We start from the raw sequence: 19,687 nt of genomic DNA on the forward strand, positions 1-19,687 counted from the left end.
TCCCTCTCATCCTTGTGTGACCAGCACTGCATCTAGCGGATGATCCCAGGAAAGCCACAGGACTCTCTTATACGGTGACAATCGGGGGTAGGGCAGGGCTCAGACCCAAAAAAGATCTCCATGGAGCACTAACAAAGAAAGGGAAGAGGTTCTGAGTGCAATTTACAAGTGTGACCACAAGCAGGAGCCGCCTGGGCCTGAGCCCTGACTGCCCCGCCTGCCAACACGGGCGCTGGGGCCAGCGAGGCCGCTGGGGTCTCAGTTGCAAGACACGGATAGTAATGGCACCCTCCTCCCCGCGTTGCTGGGAGGACAAAGGGCCCGCCTCGCAACGTAGGCTCCATGTACGCGGCTGTTATTATCATCTAGGTTTTGGAAGGTGTCACTGGAATCCAGAAAGGATGCATGGACGGAAATCTCCAATCAGAGTGTCACTACACGAGCAGCTGCCACAGCTACAGGTGAAGAATCAGATCTTCAGAACAGTCACCACTGCTCCTAACCAATGTCACTCTCAAACACAGAAATGGAAACAAAGGAAGATTCCACAAGTCATCATCACAAAACTGTCTTTTACTAACAAAACCAAAGACCCCACACTCATTTTGTGGACATCAACTTTTTTTCTTTCAATTTTAAATGGTATTGTGCATGTACATATTTTTAAAGTTTAGACACATTTTGCAAAACACAGTTGTGGACACAAATCCTAGAAATGACTGGAGATGACCTGAAATCTTATTTCAAACACTTATTAACTATAAGGCGGACTTTTGCAAGTCTCTGTCCTGGGCAGTACGTGCCGCTTCTGCTTTGCCTTCAGGGACTGAGAGTGGGAACTGCGGTCACACAGCCGCCAGGGAACAGACACAGGAAGGGGCTCAATGCAGAGTCACAGAGCAGCGCACCTGTCAGTATCTGGTGGGCGAGTGGGAAGGCGTCAACCCAGCTGGCTTTAAAAAAACCCTGTAAATAAAATCTCCGTTTACTCCACAGGTACTTTATCTTTCCCTCAGCATGCCAGTCAGAAAGACGAGTATTTTCCCATGTGCATGTGACTAAGTGCCTGGGAGACACCCAGATAAATAAGAGTTACCCTCGCTGCTGCTGGTCAAGACTCTTGGCCCGACGGGGCCAGGGTCACCACTGTCTCCTCCCTACTGAGAAGGGCTATCGGGGAGCCGAGGGTGACTCCCATGCAGCCCCTGACCGGCTGCCCCCCGAGAAAGGACACAGGCAGAAGTCACCAGTGAGCTCTGCGGTGTGTGTGGTCTTCCGATGAGGTGGGTGGGGAGGATGAACAGTGTCGGGATGAGGTCCCTCAGTGGGTTCATGAGAGTGCACCCACCTTCACGTCACGGGGTGTGGGAGTCAGTTAGAATACAGTCATGAGGATTAATACCCACGGAAGTCATCAATCTCTGTGAGAGGAAACAATCATGACTTAGAAGCAAGAATGTCTGCAGTGGATTCAGGAGGCATCGCTTAGAAACTGAAGGTCACGTGTTCCGGGTACCAGCTCCCCAGACAGCGGCACAGGGACAAGGAGGCTTGTCTTTTCCACCGACTACCGTCTTCCTCCTTCACGAAAGGGTGGGAACTCAGGCTGGTCCATGCTTAGGCAGGCCCTGCAGACAAGGCCTAGGACCGTCAGAGCGCCCTATATATCGTCTTTTATGACACACACCTTAGAGTACTTAGAAAGCCCTGGACCACTTGTATCATGATGACAGAAATCCTTCTAAAACCGAAATCTACATGACAGAATCACTGACGGTAAACTAATCCAAATTACTGCCCACATGTTTTAAATAAAAAATGTCAGATAATACCCTAATTTTCTTGGTTAGATCCTTATGTTTCCCCATATCTGTAAATTCAGACTAGTACTTTTGACTTTACCACCCTAGATCAAAAAATATGAAATGTATTCATCCCAAATTTGTACTTGGATATTGACCAAAAGTCTGAAATAAACTTAACTGCAGGGACATGGGTCCCCTTGGGTATCTTTCTGTTTCCTACCCATCTGGAATTGTAGCCACCGTTCTTACAATAACATTTGCAATGTTGATGAAACTGAGGCAGGGTCGGTTTCCGTACCATACACCTGGGCCAGGCTCTAGAGTCACCGGGCGGCCCTTGGCGCCTGAGGTCTGCTCCTGGGAGGCCGCGGGCTGCAAGGGCCTTAAACTTTACACAAAGTACCTGAAACCTCTGCTGAGAACGGGGACCCCAGGAGAGCTGCAGTGCCCCCCTGGGGCTTCCTAAAAACACTAGGGCGAGCACAAAACCCAGAGAGGAGGCGAGCAGCTGTGGCCCTACGCCCCTCCCACGCCCTCGGATCCGCGTCTCTCCTCCGCTCCGGGGTCTTTCCCGCGCCCGTCTGAAAGGCTGACAACACGCCATCACCGGCCCGCCCCAGACAACCCTTCCGATACAGAAGAGACACGGCCTGTTCCTTCGCGTGTCAGCAGGAGGAGCCCGGCTGCACACAGCGCGGACAGCTCCCAGCCAGAGAACGCGGACGCTGAGACATGCAGACGCCACAGAGGAGCTGGGTGTGAAGAAGTCGTATTTTACACAGGTGAGGGGACACTGTCACAAAATGCTGACGGGATGTTTCTGTCACTCATGCTCTAACTTGAGGGTCTCTGCAACAAAAGGGAGACTGTGAAGGTGCCTGCTTTTTCTTTTTTTTTTTTTTCTCTGTCAGGATTCATAGGTGTTTCCGTGTCAGGCACTAAGCAATCTGATGGCTTTTGGTCCAAACAGGTATCTCAGTTGTCTTTTTGCACCTTTAATCCCTCTTCGGAGAGCCAAGTTCGAACGCTGGAAACTGTGCCGTCTCTGGTCTCAGGATGTCGGAGAGGAAGTGAACGGCGCCAGCCATGCCTGCAACAGAAGACGCAGATCCTGTAAGAACGACCCGGCACCACCGAGGGCAACATCCGAAACAAAGTGACTTCTAGTCATTTCCTTTCCCAGGGGCTGTGAGGATACGGGGAAAGGGTGCTGAGGACTTTAAAAATGACTTCATAAAAAAACTGGAGCATCCAGCTGGTAAAAATACCAGTTTTCTTCACTATCTTATTTTTTAAAACGGGGCTTCTGGGCTGTATCTTGAAACTTTACGATTATATAGAATTGCTACCAAAAAGTTATGGATGATAACTAATTATGTGTGGTATTTTAACACATAAAACTTCCCGTCTCAGAACTTTTATATTCTCATTCTAAACAAAAAGTTGCATTTTATGTCTTCTTTACATTCAGACAATGTTATTTTTAATAAATCTTAATTTATTTGGTCAAAATTCCTAGCCCACATCATCACAGTAATCAAAGCAGCGGGTTTCAACGTGACTGACTCCAGGACTTCCCAGGCGTGTGGGGTGGGGAGGCCACTAGCCCACCAAGGCCTCCTCTCTCCCACCTAAATCCCCCCTTGTAAGTTTTGGTTTGTATACGGTTTTCCTTTTGACGTAAAATTCACATACAATGAAACACACAAATCTTAAATGTACACCTCTGAGTTTTGACAACTGCACACACCTGTGTAAAACAACCCCCTATTAAGATCTGGAATGTTTCTGCTGCCCAGGAAGCTCCGGTTGTCCCTGTCCAGCCCATCCTTACACTCTGTCCCCCCAGGGGTGACCAGCAGTCTGGGTTGGAGCCACCAGTGCTGAGCGCTGCCTGTTTCGGAGCTGCACATGATGTGATCACAGCACGCAGCCTGTGCTGGCTCTTCCCCGATGTTCTTGCGATTTGTTCATGTCCCGTGCATGTCCGTGGCTGGTTCCTTCTCACTTCTGAGTAGTACCTCACAGACTGTTACCCCATTTCCTTACTGAAGGACATCTAGGTTGTTCTCAGCCTTCCCTATAAGTTTTTGTTTGAAGAAAGGGTTCCAGAGTGTATTTAAAAAATCTGAAAACCACTGACCTATTGGAACCTATTAGAAACAAACAGTGACCCCAAACAGCCGCAGGAGGGCCGTGGAGGAACCATGCTGAAACGACCCGTGTCCGTGTTGGGTGGTGGGGTGGCAGATCCACTGGACGGAGCACTTTAGCGGGAGCAAGCTCCTCCAGAAGGGCCACAGGTGTCAGCGACCCCTCCGGCCTGCTGGCCTGTCACAGTGGCTGACATTGGTAGGCACGTACATACCAATCCCTCGGCCCGTCTAAAACGACAACCTGGTTAGCACCTCCTGCTAGTCCTGTCTGCCGGGCACTGGACAGGCACAGGGCGAAGAGAGAGGACCTGTCAACTGTCTGGCCTTCACGGAGTTGTACATTCAAAGATCCCAAAACTGCTGGGGCTTTGAAGGTGCCGTTGTAAACTTGAACGAACTCCATTTAGAGTTCAGACATTAACTGTGTTATGTCTGGTGCAAATACACTGCATTTTTATAACACAGAAAACTAAAATTTTTATTCAGAGAAATTTTTCCTTATGATTTCTTAGATATTAAAAAGATCATATTCTGCAAAAGATCACAGACAATTCAAACATCAAAAGGATAATAAAGGAATACTACCAACAGCTTTACACACATAAATTTGACATCCTAGATGAAATGGACCAATTTCTCAAAAATTAAAAACAATTACAGAGCACCTACTATGAAACCGGTAACTTAAATAGCTCTATTAAATAAATTGAATTTGTTTAAAAACTCCAGAAAAATTTCCAGGCCCAGAAGTTTTTACTGGAGAACTCTACCAAACACATTATTCTTCCACCAATTAATGCACAGTCTATCCCAGAAAACAGAAGAGAAGAAGATACTTCTCAATATAGTTTATCAGGTCAGTATTACCTTGGTAACAAAACCAGACAAAATGTACAAAACAGGAAAACTACAGGTCAGTATCCTTCATGAATATAGATGTAAAAGTCTTTAACAAAATATTAGCAAATAGAATTCTGCAATATGTAAAAAGAATTGTACACATGACCAAGTGAGGTTTACTCCAGAGATATAAGGCTGGATTAAAATTTGAAAATCAATCAATGTAATCCACAATGTTAATAGGCTAAAGAAGAAAAATCATATGATCCTTATAACTGATGCAGAAAAAGCATTTGACAAATTCAATACCCATCTATTATGATTTTTTAAAATATTTTTTCTTTTAAATTTTATTTCTTTTACCATCCTTCAGACTCTGCTTGATGTAATATTTGATTTTTAAAAAAACATTATTCAATCCTTTATTCCTTCTGAAGTTTATTTGAGATAGGTATAAGATGTGTTCTAAAGTAATTAAGTTATCATCAGTTTATCCCAACACCATTAAATCTTTGCCCTTTGATCTCTGTGGCTTGTTATAAACCATCCAGTCCTCTCTCTCTCTCTCCCTGCTGTCCCCCTGCTGTCCCCCTGCACCGCGCTCTCCGCCTGCAGCCGGGCCGACCGCCACAGCTCTGCTCCATCGGAACGTCCTGCGCACGCATGCGGGCTGTTTTCCTAACTGCCAGTGTTTCTAATTGCTAATGCTAACTATTCATGCTTCTCTATGGGATTTAAGTGATTACACACATTTGACTGTATTGAGCTACTGGAGCTCCCCGTGCAGCACGGGGAACACGCTCCACGCTTCCTTCTGCCCTCGCTGCGGCGCCCTCCGCGCTCCCTCCGCGCTCCCTCTGCACGTGTTTCACACAAGGTCCAAGGACACTCGGAGACACTGACAGGCGCAAAACACAGGTAAGGTAAAGAGACTCAATGTAATCTTCATCAATAAACTAATTTGTTCACTGCTATTTTACTCATACAGTTTTGAAGTTACTACTCAAGCGAGGTCAGACTTAACAGTGCCGGCCCACTGAGGCAGGGGGACCGATTTCACTCACCCAGATGTTTAAATCTGGAGTTTTCTTCTCACTCTTACCTTCAAAGAGGGAGTAGGGTCTGTCAGGAATGCGGCACCCATGCGCTCCATAATCCAGACACCACTCTGCAAACTAAAGAGAAGGGCATCCTTCGTAAGCTGGGCCAACAGGCAGTGACACTGTGACAACCTCCCCGGGACTTGGGGAGGACGGAGGCAGCTGCAACAGCCCGACCACAGCTGTGCTTTCTGTCACCTGCCTCCCGCCCCTTGGGGGATGATTCCAGAAATAACTGGAAGCACTTGCTCTACCACAAATAAAAATCCTGGCCCTGCAACTGCCCTCAGGGTCTTCCCCGGCCTCCGCGGGAAGCGTCTCGGGACACGCTCCGCCCCGTGGGAAACGCGACTCGGGACACGCTCCCCTCCGGGGGAAACGCGACTCGGGACACGCTCCGCCCCGTGGGAAACGCGACTCGGGACACGCTCCCCTCCGGGGGAAACGCGACTCGGGACACGCTCCCCTCCGGGGGAAACGCGACTCGGGACACGCTCCCCTCCGGGGGAAACGCGACTCGGGACACGCTCCGCCCCGTGGGAAACGCGACTCGGGACACGCTCTGCACTGTCCCCCAGCGGCAGGCTGGGCCTCGGCTCTCCCAGCGCTTTCCTTTGAGCAACTCTCGCCTGTTCTCAGACCTCTTCGGTGAGTGTTTCTACATCATTATAATAAACGTCCCTTTTTTGCCTAAGCTAACACAATTTATTTTCATCATTTGTATACTAAGAATCGTAAGTGATGAATATAAGTGATGAATATTCACAACGATGAATATCAAATTCAGCACATGTAAGATAAATCTTATTCTGCTTTTGCCCTCCAATTCTGCTCACTCTTAGTGTGTCTGATATGCCATCTACCTGGTGTTCTGAGTCAGAAAACAGAGAGACATTCAGATATTTCCATCTTCTCCACATTAAAAAAATGCACTAAATTCTGTGGGTTCTACATCCTAAGTGTTTTCAAATCTCCCCTTGGGTTATCCCAGCCAACGCCTTGGTTTAGGACCCGACATTTCTTGCATTAATTATTACGCCACCATCTGGGGAAACCCAAGCCCTGCCTCATTCTTCCCGCTGGACCCCAGCAGCCTTTCTGAAAGAGTGGCCTGAACACGGGTCACAAATCCTCATGGGAACCACACCTTCCAAATCAGTATTCAATGCCGCCTGAGGGTCAGCATCACCAGGGGAGCTTGACAAATACTGGTGCCTGGACTCCCTCACTGAATTGGCCTAGAGAGGGGTCCAGGCATCATTTGAAAGCTCCCCCGTGGTTTGGAGGTTAACCAAGGTTGACAACTACCGACTACAGGGGAAGGACTGACTTTCTTTGGCTTCTGCCCTCCTGCCTGACTTCACCTTTCCCAACTTTCCTTCCCTCCGCATCCCTAGCGATGAGAAGCTCAGAGTTCCAGGAAGACACTGGGCCTTTCCGCGGCTCTGCCTGGGCGACTCTCCCCACCAGGGACCAGATTCCACCTCCCTGGCCCACCTCACAAGCTCTTCATCTTTAAAAAACCAGCTATGTCTTGATCCTCATCAAGTCTCACACTCCCCATGTTTACTCAACCGTCCACAGCTGTGATCACCGCCAGGGCTGACTGGGGCCTTTGGAACCCAGTGGTCTCCCCCCACCCCTCCCATCTCCTGCCCCTTCCCCTGGCTCCAGCCACGGTGAACCTCAGGCGGCTCCCTGGGCGGCCACACCTGCTGGCCTTTGGACAAGCAGTTTCCTCTCCTTTTACTGTAACATCTTTCCTCGTCCCCCTTTGTTTAATTCCTAGCTGTCCTTCAGGTCTTCGCTTAGATGTCACGTCCTGACCGCCCAGGACAGGGTGGGGCCTGCCCTCTTTATATGCTCCACGGCCCCCTGCACAGACATGTGCATTCCCAGGGCACCGGCAAGGAGGTGTCCATTCTGTTTAGGCTGAGAAAAGGCTTCGTAATTGTAACAGATGTTCACTGTCCACAAAGTAGACAAAGTCAGCCACACTGCCTCCATCTATCAAGGGTCCACTGCAAACATTCTGGTGTATTTTCTTCCAATCTTTTTTCTGTGTGCATATAACTATACTTTGTGAAATGTGTATAGTAATAATAATACCCATAAACATTTGCCAGGTCTTGCTTTGTGCCATTCATTGTGAATATTTCAATGCATATTTATTAAGTTTCTACTTGGCGCCATACACTATTCTAGGTACTAATGCAGAGTAGTGGCCTAGACAAGTAAGATCATGGTGCTTATGTTCTGGAGCTTATGTTCTTGTACTTCAGAAACAAGCAAATACCTGAGTGATCTTCCACCTGGGGGATCTCAAAGGCCTCTAAGAACGTCACAGTTAAGCTAAGATGGGAATGGCAAGGCGTCACCGTGCAGATTTCAGGGAAAGAGCATTCTTCATGAAGGAAACAGTCAGTAACAGGTTCAACAGGAGCAAGCACGGCACACCCCATTCGTCAGAGAGAAGGGCCAGTGTGGCTGCAGCGCCACAGGCTGGAAAGTGCCACATAGCATGAAGCGGGTGGAGGGGCAGGCAAGGGCCAAGGCGTGGGCTCGGTAGCCTTGGTTACAGCATGGGCTTGCTACAGTGCAGTGGGGACCATGGAGGATTTTAAGCAAAGATGACAGACGATCTGCACATCAGCTCAGTTAGTTCTCTTGGGAGCATCCTTAGGAGGTGGGTAGTATTTTTTTTCCATTTTCACAAAGGAGGACACTGAGACTTGAAGAAGAAACACACCCAAAGTCATAACGCTAACAAATGGTACCAGTGGCAATTCTAATCAGGTCGTGTGACTCGAGAACAAGTGTTTTTTGAAAGTCATTTACATTTGACATGTAAGGACATGGCCACTTTACAGACACAAATACCATGAGACCAGAGAAGCCAGGGACAAGGCTGGGCCAGAAGAAACAGCAGAAAGCAGGGTTGGGAGAAACAGGTTAAAAGAAGGAAGAGGAGCTGTAACTTTTGTACTTTGTGCATGTTCTGGAGTGTTCAGAAGCGGCTGGGAAAGAGACGCCCTCACCTTGCAAGCTCGGTACAGGTACTTCTTATCCTGGGTGAGACGGTAAAGGGACAGGAAAGAGTAGCCGTTCCCGGCAGTCCCGTGGCAGATCCCGTAGCCCTTCCGCAGCAAACCGCGCTGCCAAATCACGTCGCTGCACTCCACGGCCTCTCTCAAGTATTTCTCCTCCCTAAAAACCTGGGCAATGAAAACCAAAGCAGTTTTAGTTAAAAAGACATTTTCAATGAAGAGCTGGAAAAATACTTTCCTTTCTGGTTAGAAAATTTAATGACGTTAGAAAAACTGAAATAGCATGGGGGTAAAAACAAACAAAACATGAACACGCCGATACCACCACGCACAGGACCTTGCAAGCTCAATCTGGCAGCCCATTCCCCTCGTCCTCTTACTCCATGGTTTTGCAAAAGTAGTTCTAAAGTTTAGTTTACAATATTAAAATTAAAGCCACTACATCTCCTTGGCAAGATGTTTTGTCACAAACAAACCATCCCATGTTTCCTGTAACGTATGTCTGGCAGCTCTAAGACTCCTGCTCTTGTAGAAGGCTGTCAAAGGATCCATGACTCCGCGGGGTCCTGTCGCCAGGACAAGAACATCCAACCCGCCAGGCCAGCCACACGCAACAGCACCCCAGGGACCGTGCACTGCCGGGGCCAGCACGATCTGTCAGGATCCATCACAAGGATGCCTGCACAGAGCCTTCCAGCACCTGGGAGTGGAGGGGGGAGGGCCTGGGCTGAAGACCCTGAGGGTGCCATTTCCACGCAATGTGTACAGGGCAGGGCAGAACAGACAGGCTCAGTGTAGGCGGACAACTGGCAGGAGGAAGCCGTCTGTTTTCACGCCTCCAGACTCCCTTTGTTTTCTTCTCTTCTCACATTTCATTTATTGTTTCCCTGATCCCTTCCTTGGAAAGGGTCTTATTAATCTCTGCCTGCTAACCTCATTCTATTCTAGTGCAAGTGAGCTTTGGACAGTGAGTTAGAGGTGCAGAGGTCATCGCTGCTTGGGGGTGGCAAGCAGGACGCATCCAACTATGACTGTTGAGTAGTGACCCCTGTGCGCTCAGCTGAGCAGGGATCTGAGGCTGCAGAAGACAGTGCCTAAGGGGAAACAGAGGCATATTTAGGCTCCCAGAGTCAGAAGCAAGATCCCCTTTGTTAGTCACCAAAGCAGTGGGCTCTGAGGTCAGACTGCCTGAGTTTGAATCTCAGTTCTGTCCCCTTTTAACTGTGTGACCTTGGACTAGTCACTTAATCTCTTAGTTTTCCCAACTATGAAAGGACACTATTTCTTCATCTCAGTGTCCTGTAAGATTAAAGTGAGAGACTGTAGGAGCAGCTCTTGGCACAGTGCCTGGCACACAGTAAACGCTGGCCGCCGCTGCGCTGTGATCACCTGGTGTTCTGTGCTATCATGCCAGCACAGATCCTTTATCTCACCCTGTCATTTGCATCTTAAGCCTTTTTAAAATTAAATGTAAAGGAAAACATTTTTTCTCATCCTAAAGAAATATTTGGTCAAAGCTAATCGGTGAAAAGATATTATTTTAGAGGCTGTGTGCTGAAATCATACGAAGAGGAAGGCCAGCCCTAAAGCGAACTCGGTTTGCTCCTCGCTGGCGACTGAAGGTTGAAGGTGAGAGGGAAGCAAGCCATCAGCCTCCCACACCGTCCCTGCTCCCTGCTGACAGTGAGGCAGCCAGAGCCAGGCCTGCCCGCCCCCTCGCCACCCCCCCCCCCCCGCCCCGCCGCAGGGCCCGACAGGCACTCACGCTCCCAGTGAAGGCGTTTGAGAATTTAGGATTATAGAGAAAGCCCCCAGATTCAATCACAGATTCATCTTCCCTATATTGCAGCATCACAACTTGGCCAAAAAAATCCCTGTATTTATCCACAATTCTTCTCCCAGCTAGTCAATTTCCCTGGGAAGTGTCATGACAGAAAGTGTGGAGACAGTGCCCTGCGGACGGATTGGACATGACAGAAGAAAACAACAATGAATATAAAGCTAGATAAATAGAAATCATCTCATTTGAATTACAGAGAAAAAAAGCCTCAGGGACCTGTAGGAAAATAATGGCCACTTTATCAAATGCAGTAAAAGACGTGCACTTTCAAGTTCAAGAAGCTCAAGGGGGCCGGGCGCGGTGGCTCACGCCTGTAATCCTAGCACTCTGGGAGGCCGAGGCGGGTGGATTGCTCAAGGTCAGGAGTTCGAGACCAGCCTGAGCGAGACCCCGTCTCTACTAAAAATAGAAAGACATTATATGGACAACTAAAAATCTATATAGAAAAAATTAGCCGGGCATAGTGGCGCATGCCTGTAGTCCCAGCTACTCGGGAGGCTGAGGCAGTAGGATCGCTTAAGCCCAGGAGTCTGAGGTTGCTGTGAGCTAAGCTGACGCCACGGCACTCACTCTAGCCTGGGCAACAAAGTGAGACTCTGTCTCAACAAAAAAAAAAAAAAGAAGCTCAAGGGATTTCAACCATGATAAATACAAAGAAGTACATCTAGGCATATGAGAGTTAAATACTGAAAACCAAAAATTAAGAGAAAAGTCTTGAAAGCTTCTGGAGAAAAACCGCATACTACCCACAAGAGAACAGTACAGGCTGGGCGGGTGGCTCGCACCTGTAATGCCAGCACTACGGGGGCCGAGGCTGGAGGACTGCGTGAAGCCAGGATTTTGAGACCAGCCTGGGCAACATACCAAGACCCATCTTTATTTTTTTTTCCTTAAAAAGTGAGAATAATACAAGAATGAACAACTTCTCATCAGAAACAACACAGGCCAGAAGACAATGGACACTGTCTTTAAAGTACTGACAGGAAAATAAAAGAACTGTAAATCTAAAATCTCATATCTAGCAAAAATATCTTTAAAGAATGAAGATGAAATAAAGACAAATTTAAGATAAATAAGAATCAATATGTCATCACCAAACTCAGACTATAAGAAATGATGAATAAATTTCTGTAGGCAGAAGGGAATAATACCAGACAGAAATCAGGATCTTCAGGAAGGAATGAAGAAAACTGAAAATGGGAAAAATATAAAGAAATATTAAAACTATCTTTTTTTGTCTGAATTTCTTTAAAATAGGGTTATTTAAATCAAAATTATAATACTAGAGTGGTGATTTACAACATCTGTACTTTAATATATACAACAGGTATAATGTCAAGAACTGGAGTAAACAGAACTCTATGCTTACAATTATAGTTTGTTAACATTGTATATGAAGTGGCACGATGTTAACTCTGAGCAGATTGTGAAAAGTTAAGGATGTATGCTGTAATCCCTAAAGCAACCACTGAAAACATATGTACAAATAAATACAGTTAAAGAGTCAACAAAGAAATTAAGAGGGAATCCTAAAAAATATCCAAGTAATCTCTCCTCCCTCCCTAAAAAAAGGCAGAAAAGAAAAAATGGAGGAAAAAACCAAGATGTAACCGAAGAAACCACATTAAAAAATGGCAGAGGTAAATCCAATCAACAATGTCAATAATTATATTAAATATATATGAACTAAGCACTGAGATTATTACAACAGATATAACACAAGCCCCACTATAAAAAGACATAAGACACCGATAGGTTGAAAGCAAAAGATGGAAAAAGATGTATCACGCAAACAGTAATTACAAAATGCTGGAGTGGCTGTATTAGTATCATACAAAGTAGACATCAAGACAAAGAATAATACCAGAGATAAAATAGACATTTCATAATGATAAAGGGGCCTACTGATCAGGAAAACATAACAATCATAAATATGTACATGACAGAGCCTCAAAATACATGAAGCAAAAACTGACAAAATTAAGAAGAAAATGAATCCACAATAATGGGAGATTGAAAGACGGCCCCTCCCCATAACTGAGTAAACAAACTGACAGAACAAATTCGTACAGTGCATCTGTCGGGGTCAGCCAGCTAGAAGCCCAGAGTCTGACTTTATAAATAAAGCTTACTAGGCACCTGGCCATGACCACTCATTCACACACTGTCTCTGTCTGTGCTTGTGCTACGGTGACAGAACCACACAGATGCAGCAGAGACCCACGTGGACCACACGCCTGAAATATTTACTGTGTGGGCCACTACAGAAAGTCTGCTGACCCCTGTAATAGAATATCTGAATGCTACTTTCAACTCTCTGATCTAACTAATATCTACAAAACACTATACCTGACAACTAAAGAATACACATTCTACTCAAATGCACATGATACATTCACCAAGACAGACTAAATACTGGCCCATAAAGTCTAAATAAATTTTAAAAGATTTAAATTGTACAGAATATGTTCTCTGACAACCATAGAATTAAACCAGCAATCAATAGAAATAAAATATGTATAAAATTCTCAAATATCTGGAAAAAACACAACACACTTCTAAATAACCCATGGATCACAAGAGAAATCATAAGGGTAATTAGAAAATATTCCAAACCAAAAGAAAATGAAAACAAAACATAAAATATTTGGGAATGGGGCTAAACTAGTGCTTAGAGGAAAATGTATAGCTTTAAATGCTTGTATTAGAAAAAAAGAAAGGTATAAAATTCAAGATTCTACTTTAACAAGTTAGAAAGAGAAGAGCAAAGTAAATCTAAAGTTAGTAGAAGGAAGTTTTAAAGAAAAAAAAATCAATGAAATAGAAAACAGATAAAGACCTCAAAAAATTAACAAAGCTAAAATTTGTTTCTTTGAAAGATCAATAAAACTTTGATAGGCCCTATCTCAGCTGATGAGAGACAGAGAGAGAGAAAGAGAGAGAGACAAAGAGGGAAAATGTAAATTACAAACATCAAGAGTGAAAGAGAAACTATTACTACAGACCCTGTAGACATTAAAAAGATAATAAGGCAATATCATGAATAACATTGTGCCAAGAAGTTTGACAGCTTAGATGAAATGAGAAAATATTTTGAAAAATACAATTCACAAAACTTATGCAAAATGAATTCTATAAAAGAAATTAAATTTATAATAAAAATTTTTCCCACAACCATTTAAGCAAGAAATAATATCTATTGTACACAAAATCCTTCTGAAAATAAAAGGAGAAAACCCTTTCCAATTCATGTATGTGACCAGAATAACCCTGATACCAAAACCGAAGATGTTATGGGAAAAGAAAATATAAACTAAGAGAGACATAAAAATCTTTAACAAAATATTGGCAAACTAAATCTAGCAATATTAAAAAAAAAAAAAAAAGGATAGAAATCATGTCCAAGTGAGGTTTATACCAGGAATGCAAGGTTGGCTTAATTTTTAAAACCAAGCAATGTACAATCACCCTACTAACGAAACAAAGGGGAAAAAAACTATAGGAGTATTTGAATAAATGCAGACAAAACATGGCAACATTTGACATCTATTCATGATAAATGGTAATAAAAGAAAACTTCATCAATCTGATAAAAGGCACCTACAAAAAATAAAGTCTATTTGATAATGAAATACTCAATGTTTTTTGCTATGATTGTGAATAACGCAAAGATGTCCACTCTCTCTATTCAGTATCACACTGCAGACCCTACCTACTGTCAGCAAGAGAAGGGGAACAAAAGGAATAGAGACTAAAAAGGAAGAAGAAAACTGTCTTTATTCATAGATAATGATATGTGTCCATAAAACATCCCAAGGAATCTACAAAAGCTACTAGATGTGAATTTAGTAAGATCACAACATATAAAGTCAATATACAAAAACAATTGTAATTCTATATGATGGCAATGAATAATTGGAAAATATAAATAAATAACAAACCTAGGAATAAATTTAACAAAAGATGTGCAAGACCTGCATAGCAAAAACTATTATAATACACTGCTGACAAATTTTAAAATATATACATAAATGGAGAGATATACCATATTTGTGGATGGGAAAACTCAACATTATTGAGATGTTGATTCTACCCAAATTGATCTATAGATTCAATATACTCTCATTCATAACCCTAATAGGCTTCATTTTTAGAAGCTGACAAACAGATTCTAAAATTTATATGGGAATGCAAAGGACCTACAATATTCAAAGTGATTCTGAAAAAGAACAAAGTTGGAGGTCTTAAACTACCTGACTTCAAAACTTAACAATAAACCTAGAGTAAGCAAAACAACATGGTAGTAGACATATAGATACATACAACATACAGATAAACAGGCCAAAGTAACAGAATAGAATCCAGAAATAGACCCATGCTTATTAGGTCATTTGGTTTCTGATAAAGGCACCAAATCAATTAAAGGGGGAAAATAAAAGTCTTTTCAACAAATGGTATGGGAACAATCAGATATCCTTATGGTTTAAAAGAAACTCATTCCTTACAATATGCAAAACAATTTGAGATAGATCATAGACCTAAATGTAAAATCTGAAACTATAAAGCTTTTTTGGAGAATATTATCTGTATAACCTAGGGTTAGGTAAGATTTCTTAGATAAGAAACAGAAAGTAATTATCATAAGAGAAAACACGGGAAAAAATGGAATTTATTACAACTAAGAACTCTGTTAATCAAAGGCTACCATAAGGATATGCTTAAGTAAACTACAAACTGGGAGAAATTATTTGTAAAATATATATCTGACAAAAGGACTTTAAGCAGAACATATGAAGAATTCTTAAAAATAATAACAAAGAGACAAAAAAAGAATAAAACAATGTGGGTAAAAGATACGAAGAGGCACTCAGCAAAGGAAGACACAGAAATGAGTTATGAGACCAGCAACGCTACTCAATGTCAGTGATCAATCAGGAATACAGAAATTAAAACCACAGTGAAATACACACCAGAATAACTGACATTAAAAAGACCTTCAACATCAAGTGTGGCAAAGATGTGGAACAACTAGAACTCTCTTACATTGCTGGCAGAATGTAAAATGGTACGACCACTTTGGGAAAAGGTCTGGCAGTTTGTCAAAACTAAACTAAACACACACCTACCCTATGCTCCAGTAACTCCACTCTTGGCTATTAACACAAAAGAACGAAAATGTAAGTTTACAGAAGACCTGAAAGAATGTTCCCAGCAGCTTCTTCATAATAGTCAAAACCTGGACACAAATGAAAAACAGATAACTCTGCTATATTTATTTAAATGACGCTTAAAATTAGGAAGGTATCAGAATCTTGAAGAAGGAAAAAAAGTACAGTTTGAAAAAAATCTCTTCATGTGATTCTGATACTCACCCCTAGAAAGACATTCCCTGTTTTAAATAACCAACTTGCAAATGAGCTTTTGGAACACAATTTATATGAAAGCATCTTCTGAAGTCCACACAACAGGCAGCCAGCAGGGAGCACGTCTGACGCAGTTCTGCTCTGGGCTTCCGGAGCAGCCGCGCCGGAGTGGGATGGCGTGGCTGCTCCCCACTTAGAGTACAATCTACGGATTACACTGATAACATTCTGGTATGACTTTTATATGGTTTTGTTGGACACTATTTACCTTTCCAAATTTAATTTTATTTACCCAGTGTTGGCATTTGTTTACAGTGGCTGAACCAACTCAAATTGCTAACGCCCTAGGGCTCAAAAGGTGTGGTTAGAAGGTTCTGCCTTTACCCATATAATTTGCTGTCAGATAATAAAGAGCTGATTCTAACTACTCATGAAAATAGCTCCCAGTTACTGGGTCCACAAACGTAATTTGTTAGGAAATCATTTACAATTAATAAAATTCCTAATACAGTATAGAATAGTGTTAAAACCTTGACTTTTTTTCCCAAAAAACATCTAAAACTTTGGTCCCCTACCCCCGCGGTATGGCCCAGTACCCGTCTGTGGCCTGTTAGGAACCAGGCCACACAGCAGGAGAGCGAGCAACGCTCCCTCTGTGTTTACGGCACTCCCACGGCTCACATCACGCCTGAGCTCCACCTCCTGTCACGTCAGTGGCTGCATTAGCTTCCGGAAAACAAGCTCGGGGCTCCCACTGATTCTGCATTATGGTGAGTTGTATAATTATTTCATTATATATTACAATGTAATAATAATAAAATGCACAATACATGTGATGTGCTCGAATCATCCTGAAACCATCCCCCCCCCCCAACTCCAGTCCGTGGAAAAATTGTCTTCCATGAAACCAGTCCCTGGTGCCAAAAAGGTTGGGGACCACTGATCTAAAATACCACATAATTTTAAATTAGCAAATGATGTATGTTCAACACAGAAAATACTAAAACATGATTAGCATCTACAGAAAGGGAAAACAAATTTTGTAAATCTGGACTCAACTTACAGTTTTATTTATGAAGGATATTAATATTTTATGGCTTTATAAATATACCTGAAGAACTTATGGGGATGAGAAATTTTAAAACTTGTTATTACATAAAATTTAAACATTTACTACCTAATTTTAAGAGACAGCTTTAATGAATGTAGACCCTCTTAATTTAACTATAACTTAAGAGAAGATACAGCCTAGGGCTGTGTCTATAGCGTCAGCCCCCGCCTCGCCTGGGTGCGCACAGACCCCATGGCCCACTCGCTGACAGACAGACGCGAAGAAGGCACGTCTCATGGTTTGTGTAGCCCCACCAGGCAGGCAGGGTTAGTCCATATTTATTTTCTGTAGTTCACACTATGAACAAAATACATTTTTATTTTCCACTGTAAAAGTATATTATATCTACTTTTCCTTTTTTTTCAATTTTTTTGTTGATACATAAAAATTATACACATTTATGGGGAACATGATATATTGACACATGCATACAATGTGTAATGATCAAATTAGGGTATTTAGGATGTCCATCACCTTAAACATTTGTCATTTCTTTGTGCTGGGAACATTTCAAATCTTCTAGCTATTTTGAAATATACAATATGCTTTTTCAAGTTACCATGGATGTCTTCCTGCCCCGAGAAGACTCTGCTGTTCCTGTCCCTTCCTCATGTTTGAGAATTTTAGCAGAGGACACAATTAAGTGTAATGACTAAGTATGGGATCTTGACATCTTTGGTGCGATGGAGAAATGTCTGTTTTGGCATCAGCAGGGCAGGGAGAGGTGTCCAGTGGCGTTCTGTGCAGAGGCCCTGCAGGGGGCAGCTGGCCTGTCAGCAGCGGAGCAGGGCTGGGCTTGCTCCCTGGGTGACCAGCAGGGGTGCGAACCATGGTGGCCACTGTCAACAGCGATGATGGAAATGAACTGCCCCAACGAAGGGCTCCCAGGAGGCCCTGGGTCCTGGAGCTCCCTGCTGTCCCCAGGGCTCCGTTGCAGTAGACTGGGAGAGCAGCCCAACAGCAAAGGCTCCCCCACCCCCCAATGAGAGTCACCAGCTGCCTTATGATGCTCTTTAGAGCAAAAGGAGCAAAGGAGTTTGACAAATAGAAGCTTTCGAATTTTAGCACTTATACACTTGTTTTGAATATCAAAGGGTCTCTGTTTGTACTGTTAATATTATGCTCACACACTACTGTTGGGCATTTGTAATACTGTACACTTACCTTTGTAACACTGAAGTTACAATTGCTCCAATACTCTAAACATGGGGAGGCAGTGATTTGAACAAGATTATATTCTAATTTAAAAGCTGGGGTATTGTTAAGAAGATGAATCATTAAGGTCTTCTGACTTTCAAAGTGTATATTTCATTGTGCTTCGATCTCACCAAACATCATAACTTTTCTGAGTTATTTGCTTAAGTGCTAACTTTTATGTTATTTGAATATTTTTGGTATTGCTGTAGGAAGACTAAAAATTCTAAGAAATTAGCCTAAATCATGAGAGAGATAATTCCCTATAATTTTTCTAAATAATTTATTATAGTTAGTAATAAAGAAAAAATAAAATTGACTCAGGTGTCAGTTCTTCTGTTATTTTCAGGTAGAAATGTAAGTTCTCCTCTGTTAATCTCATCTATCTATCCAAAGCTAGGTGACCTTGCCAAAATACTGTGTTAAATAGAGCAATCATTATGTTACAGGTATGTGCCTTTATTAATATATGAACAATAATCCCCAGAAAACTACTATAAATAAAGATGTATTAAACGAAAAATAAAATTATAAAAGAAGCATTGTTTGCTTTCAACTTACATCATAAATCTCAGTCCAGAACAGAGTCAATAGCATTCTTAATATTGTACCCAAATATATTTAGAGCTTATTAGAAGTAATCAGTGAAGGTACTGTCTATCTTCCTATAGTACCCCAGATGTATAAGAATTTGAGCACCACACCACACCTATCTCTCGTGAATAACAATTTTAAACTCAAATTTAAAAACTCTCAGATAATAATAATAATTAATAATAATCCAACAATAAAGGCTTATTCAAGCAAGAAAATAAAATGATGTGAACACAAACAAAAACCACTTTGGTTACAATACTGTGCCCACATTCCTGGATACACATACTCACTAGAATGAAAATCGCCACTATCCTATCATCTAGGCCTGCAGTCCCCAATCCTCCGGCCACACACTGGTACTGGTCAGCGGCCTGTTAGGGACTGGGCCTCACCTCCCATACCCCCCTCAACCTCCCTCCTCCTCAGTCTGTGGAAAAACTGTCTTCCATGAAACTAGTCCCTGGTGCCAAAAAGGTTGGGGACCACTGGTCTAGGTTTTCTTTTCCACATAATAGAACCCTGTTAAAACACACACACATATACTTGCAGCACTAACCGCAGTGGTGATGAACAATGAAACAGACTCTCTATGTATTTTGTAAACACAATAATGCTAGAAGGTTTATAGTGTGTA

General features: G+C 43.1%; 1 protein-coding gene across 1 annotated transcript in view; it reads right to left on the reverse strand.

Annotated features, from left to right (window-relative positions):
• Positions 1 to 2,140: 2,140 nt before the first annotated feature.
• LANCL2 (LanC like glutathione S-transferase 2) overlaps positions 2,141 to 19,687 on the reverse strand; it is a 50,370-nt gene continuing 32,823 nt past the window's right edge. The window contains exons 7-9 of the mRNA XM_069461924.1: positions 8,940 to 9,116; positions 5,904 to 5,976; positions 2,141 to 2,895 (exon numbers count right to left, since the gene is read on the reverse strand). Of these exons, the coding sequence (XP_069318025.1) occupies positions 2,801 to 2,895; positions 5,904 to 5,976; positions 8,940 to 9,116 (345 nt within the window). The 3' untranslated portion in view covers positions 2,141 to 2,800. The remainder of the gene's footprint in view (positions 2,896 to 5,903; positions 5,977 to 8,939; positions 9,117 to 19,687) is intronic.

Source organism: Eulemur rufifrons, chromosome 29, assembly GCF_041146395.1.
Source record: "Eulemur rufifrons isolate Redbay chromosome 29, OSU_ERuf_1, whole genome shotgun sequence".
NCBI lineage: Eukaryota > Metazoa > Chordata > Mammalia > Primates > Lemuridae > Eulemur > Eulemur rufifrons.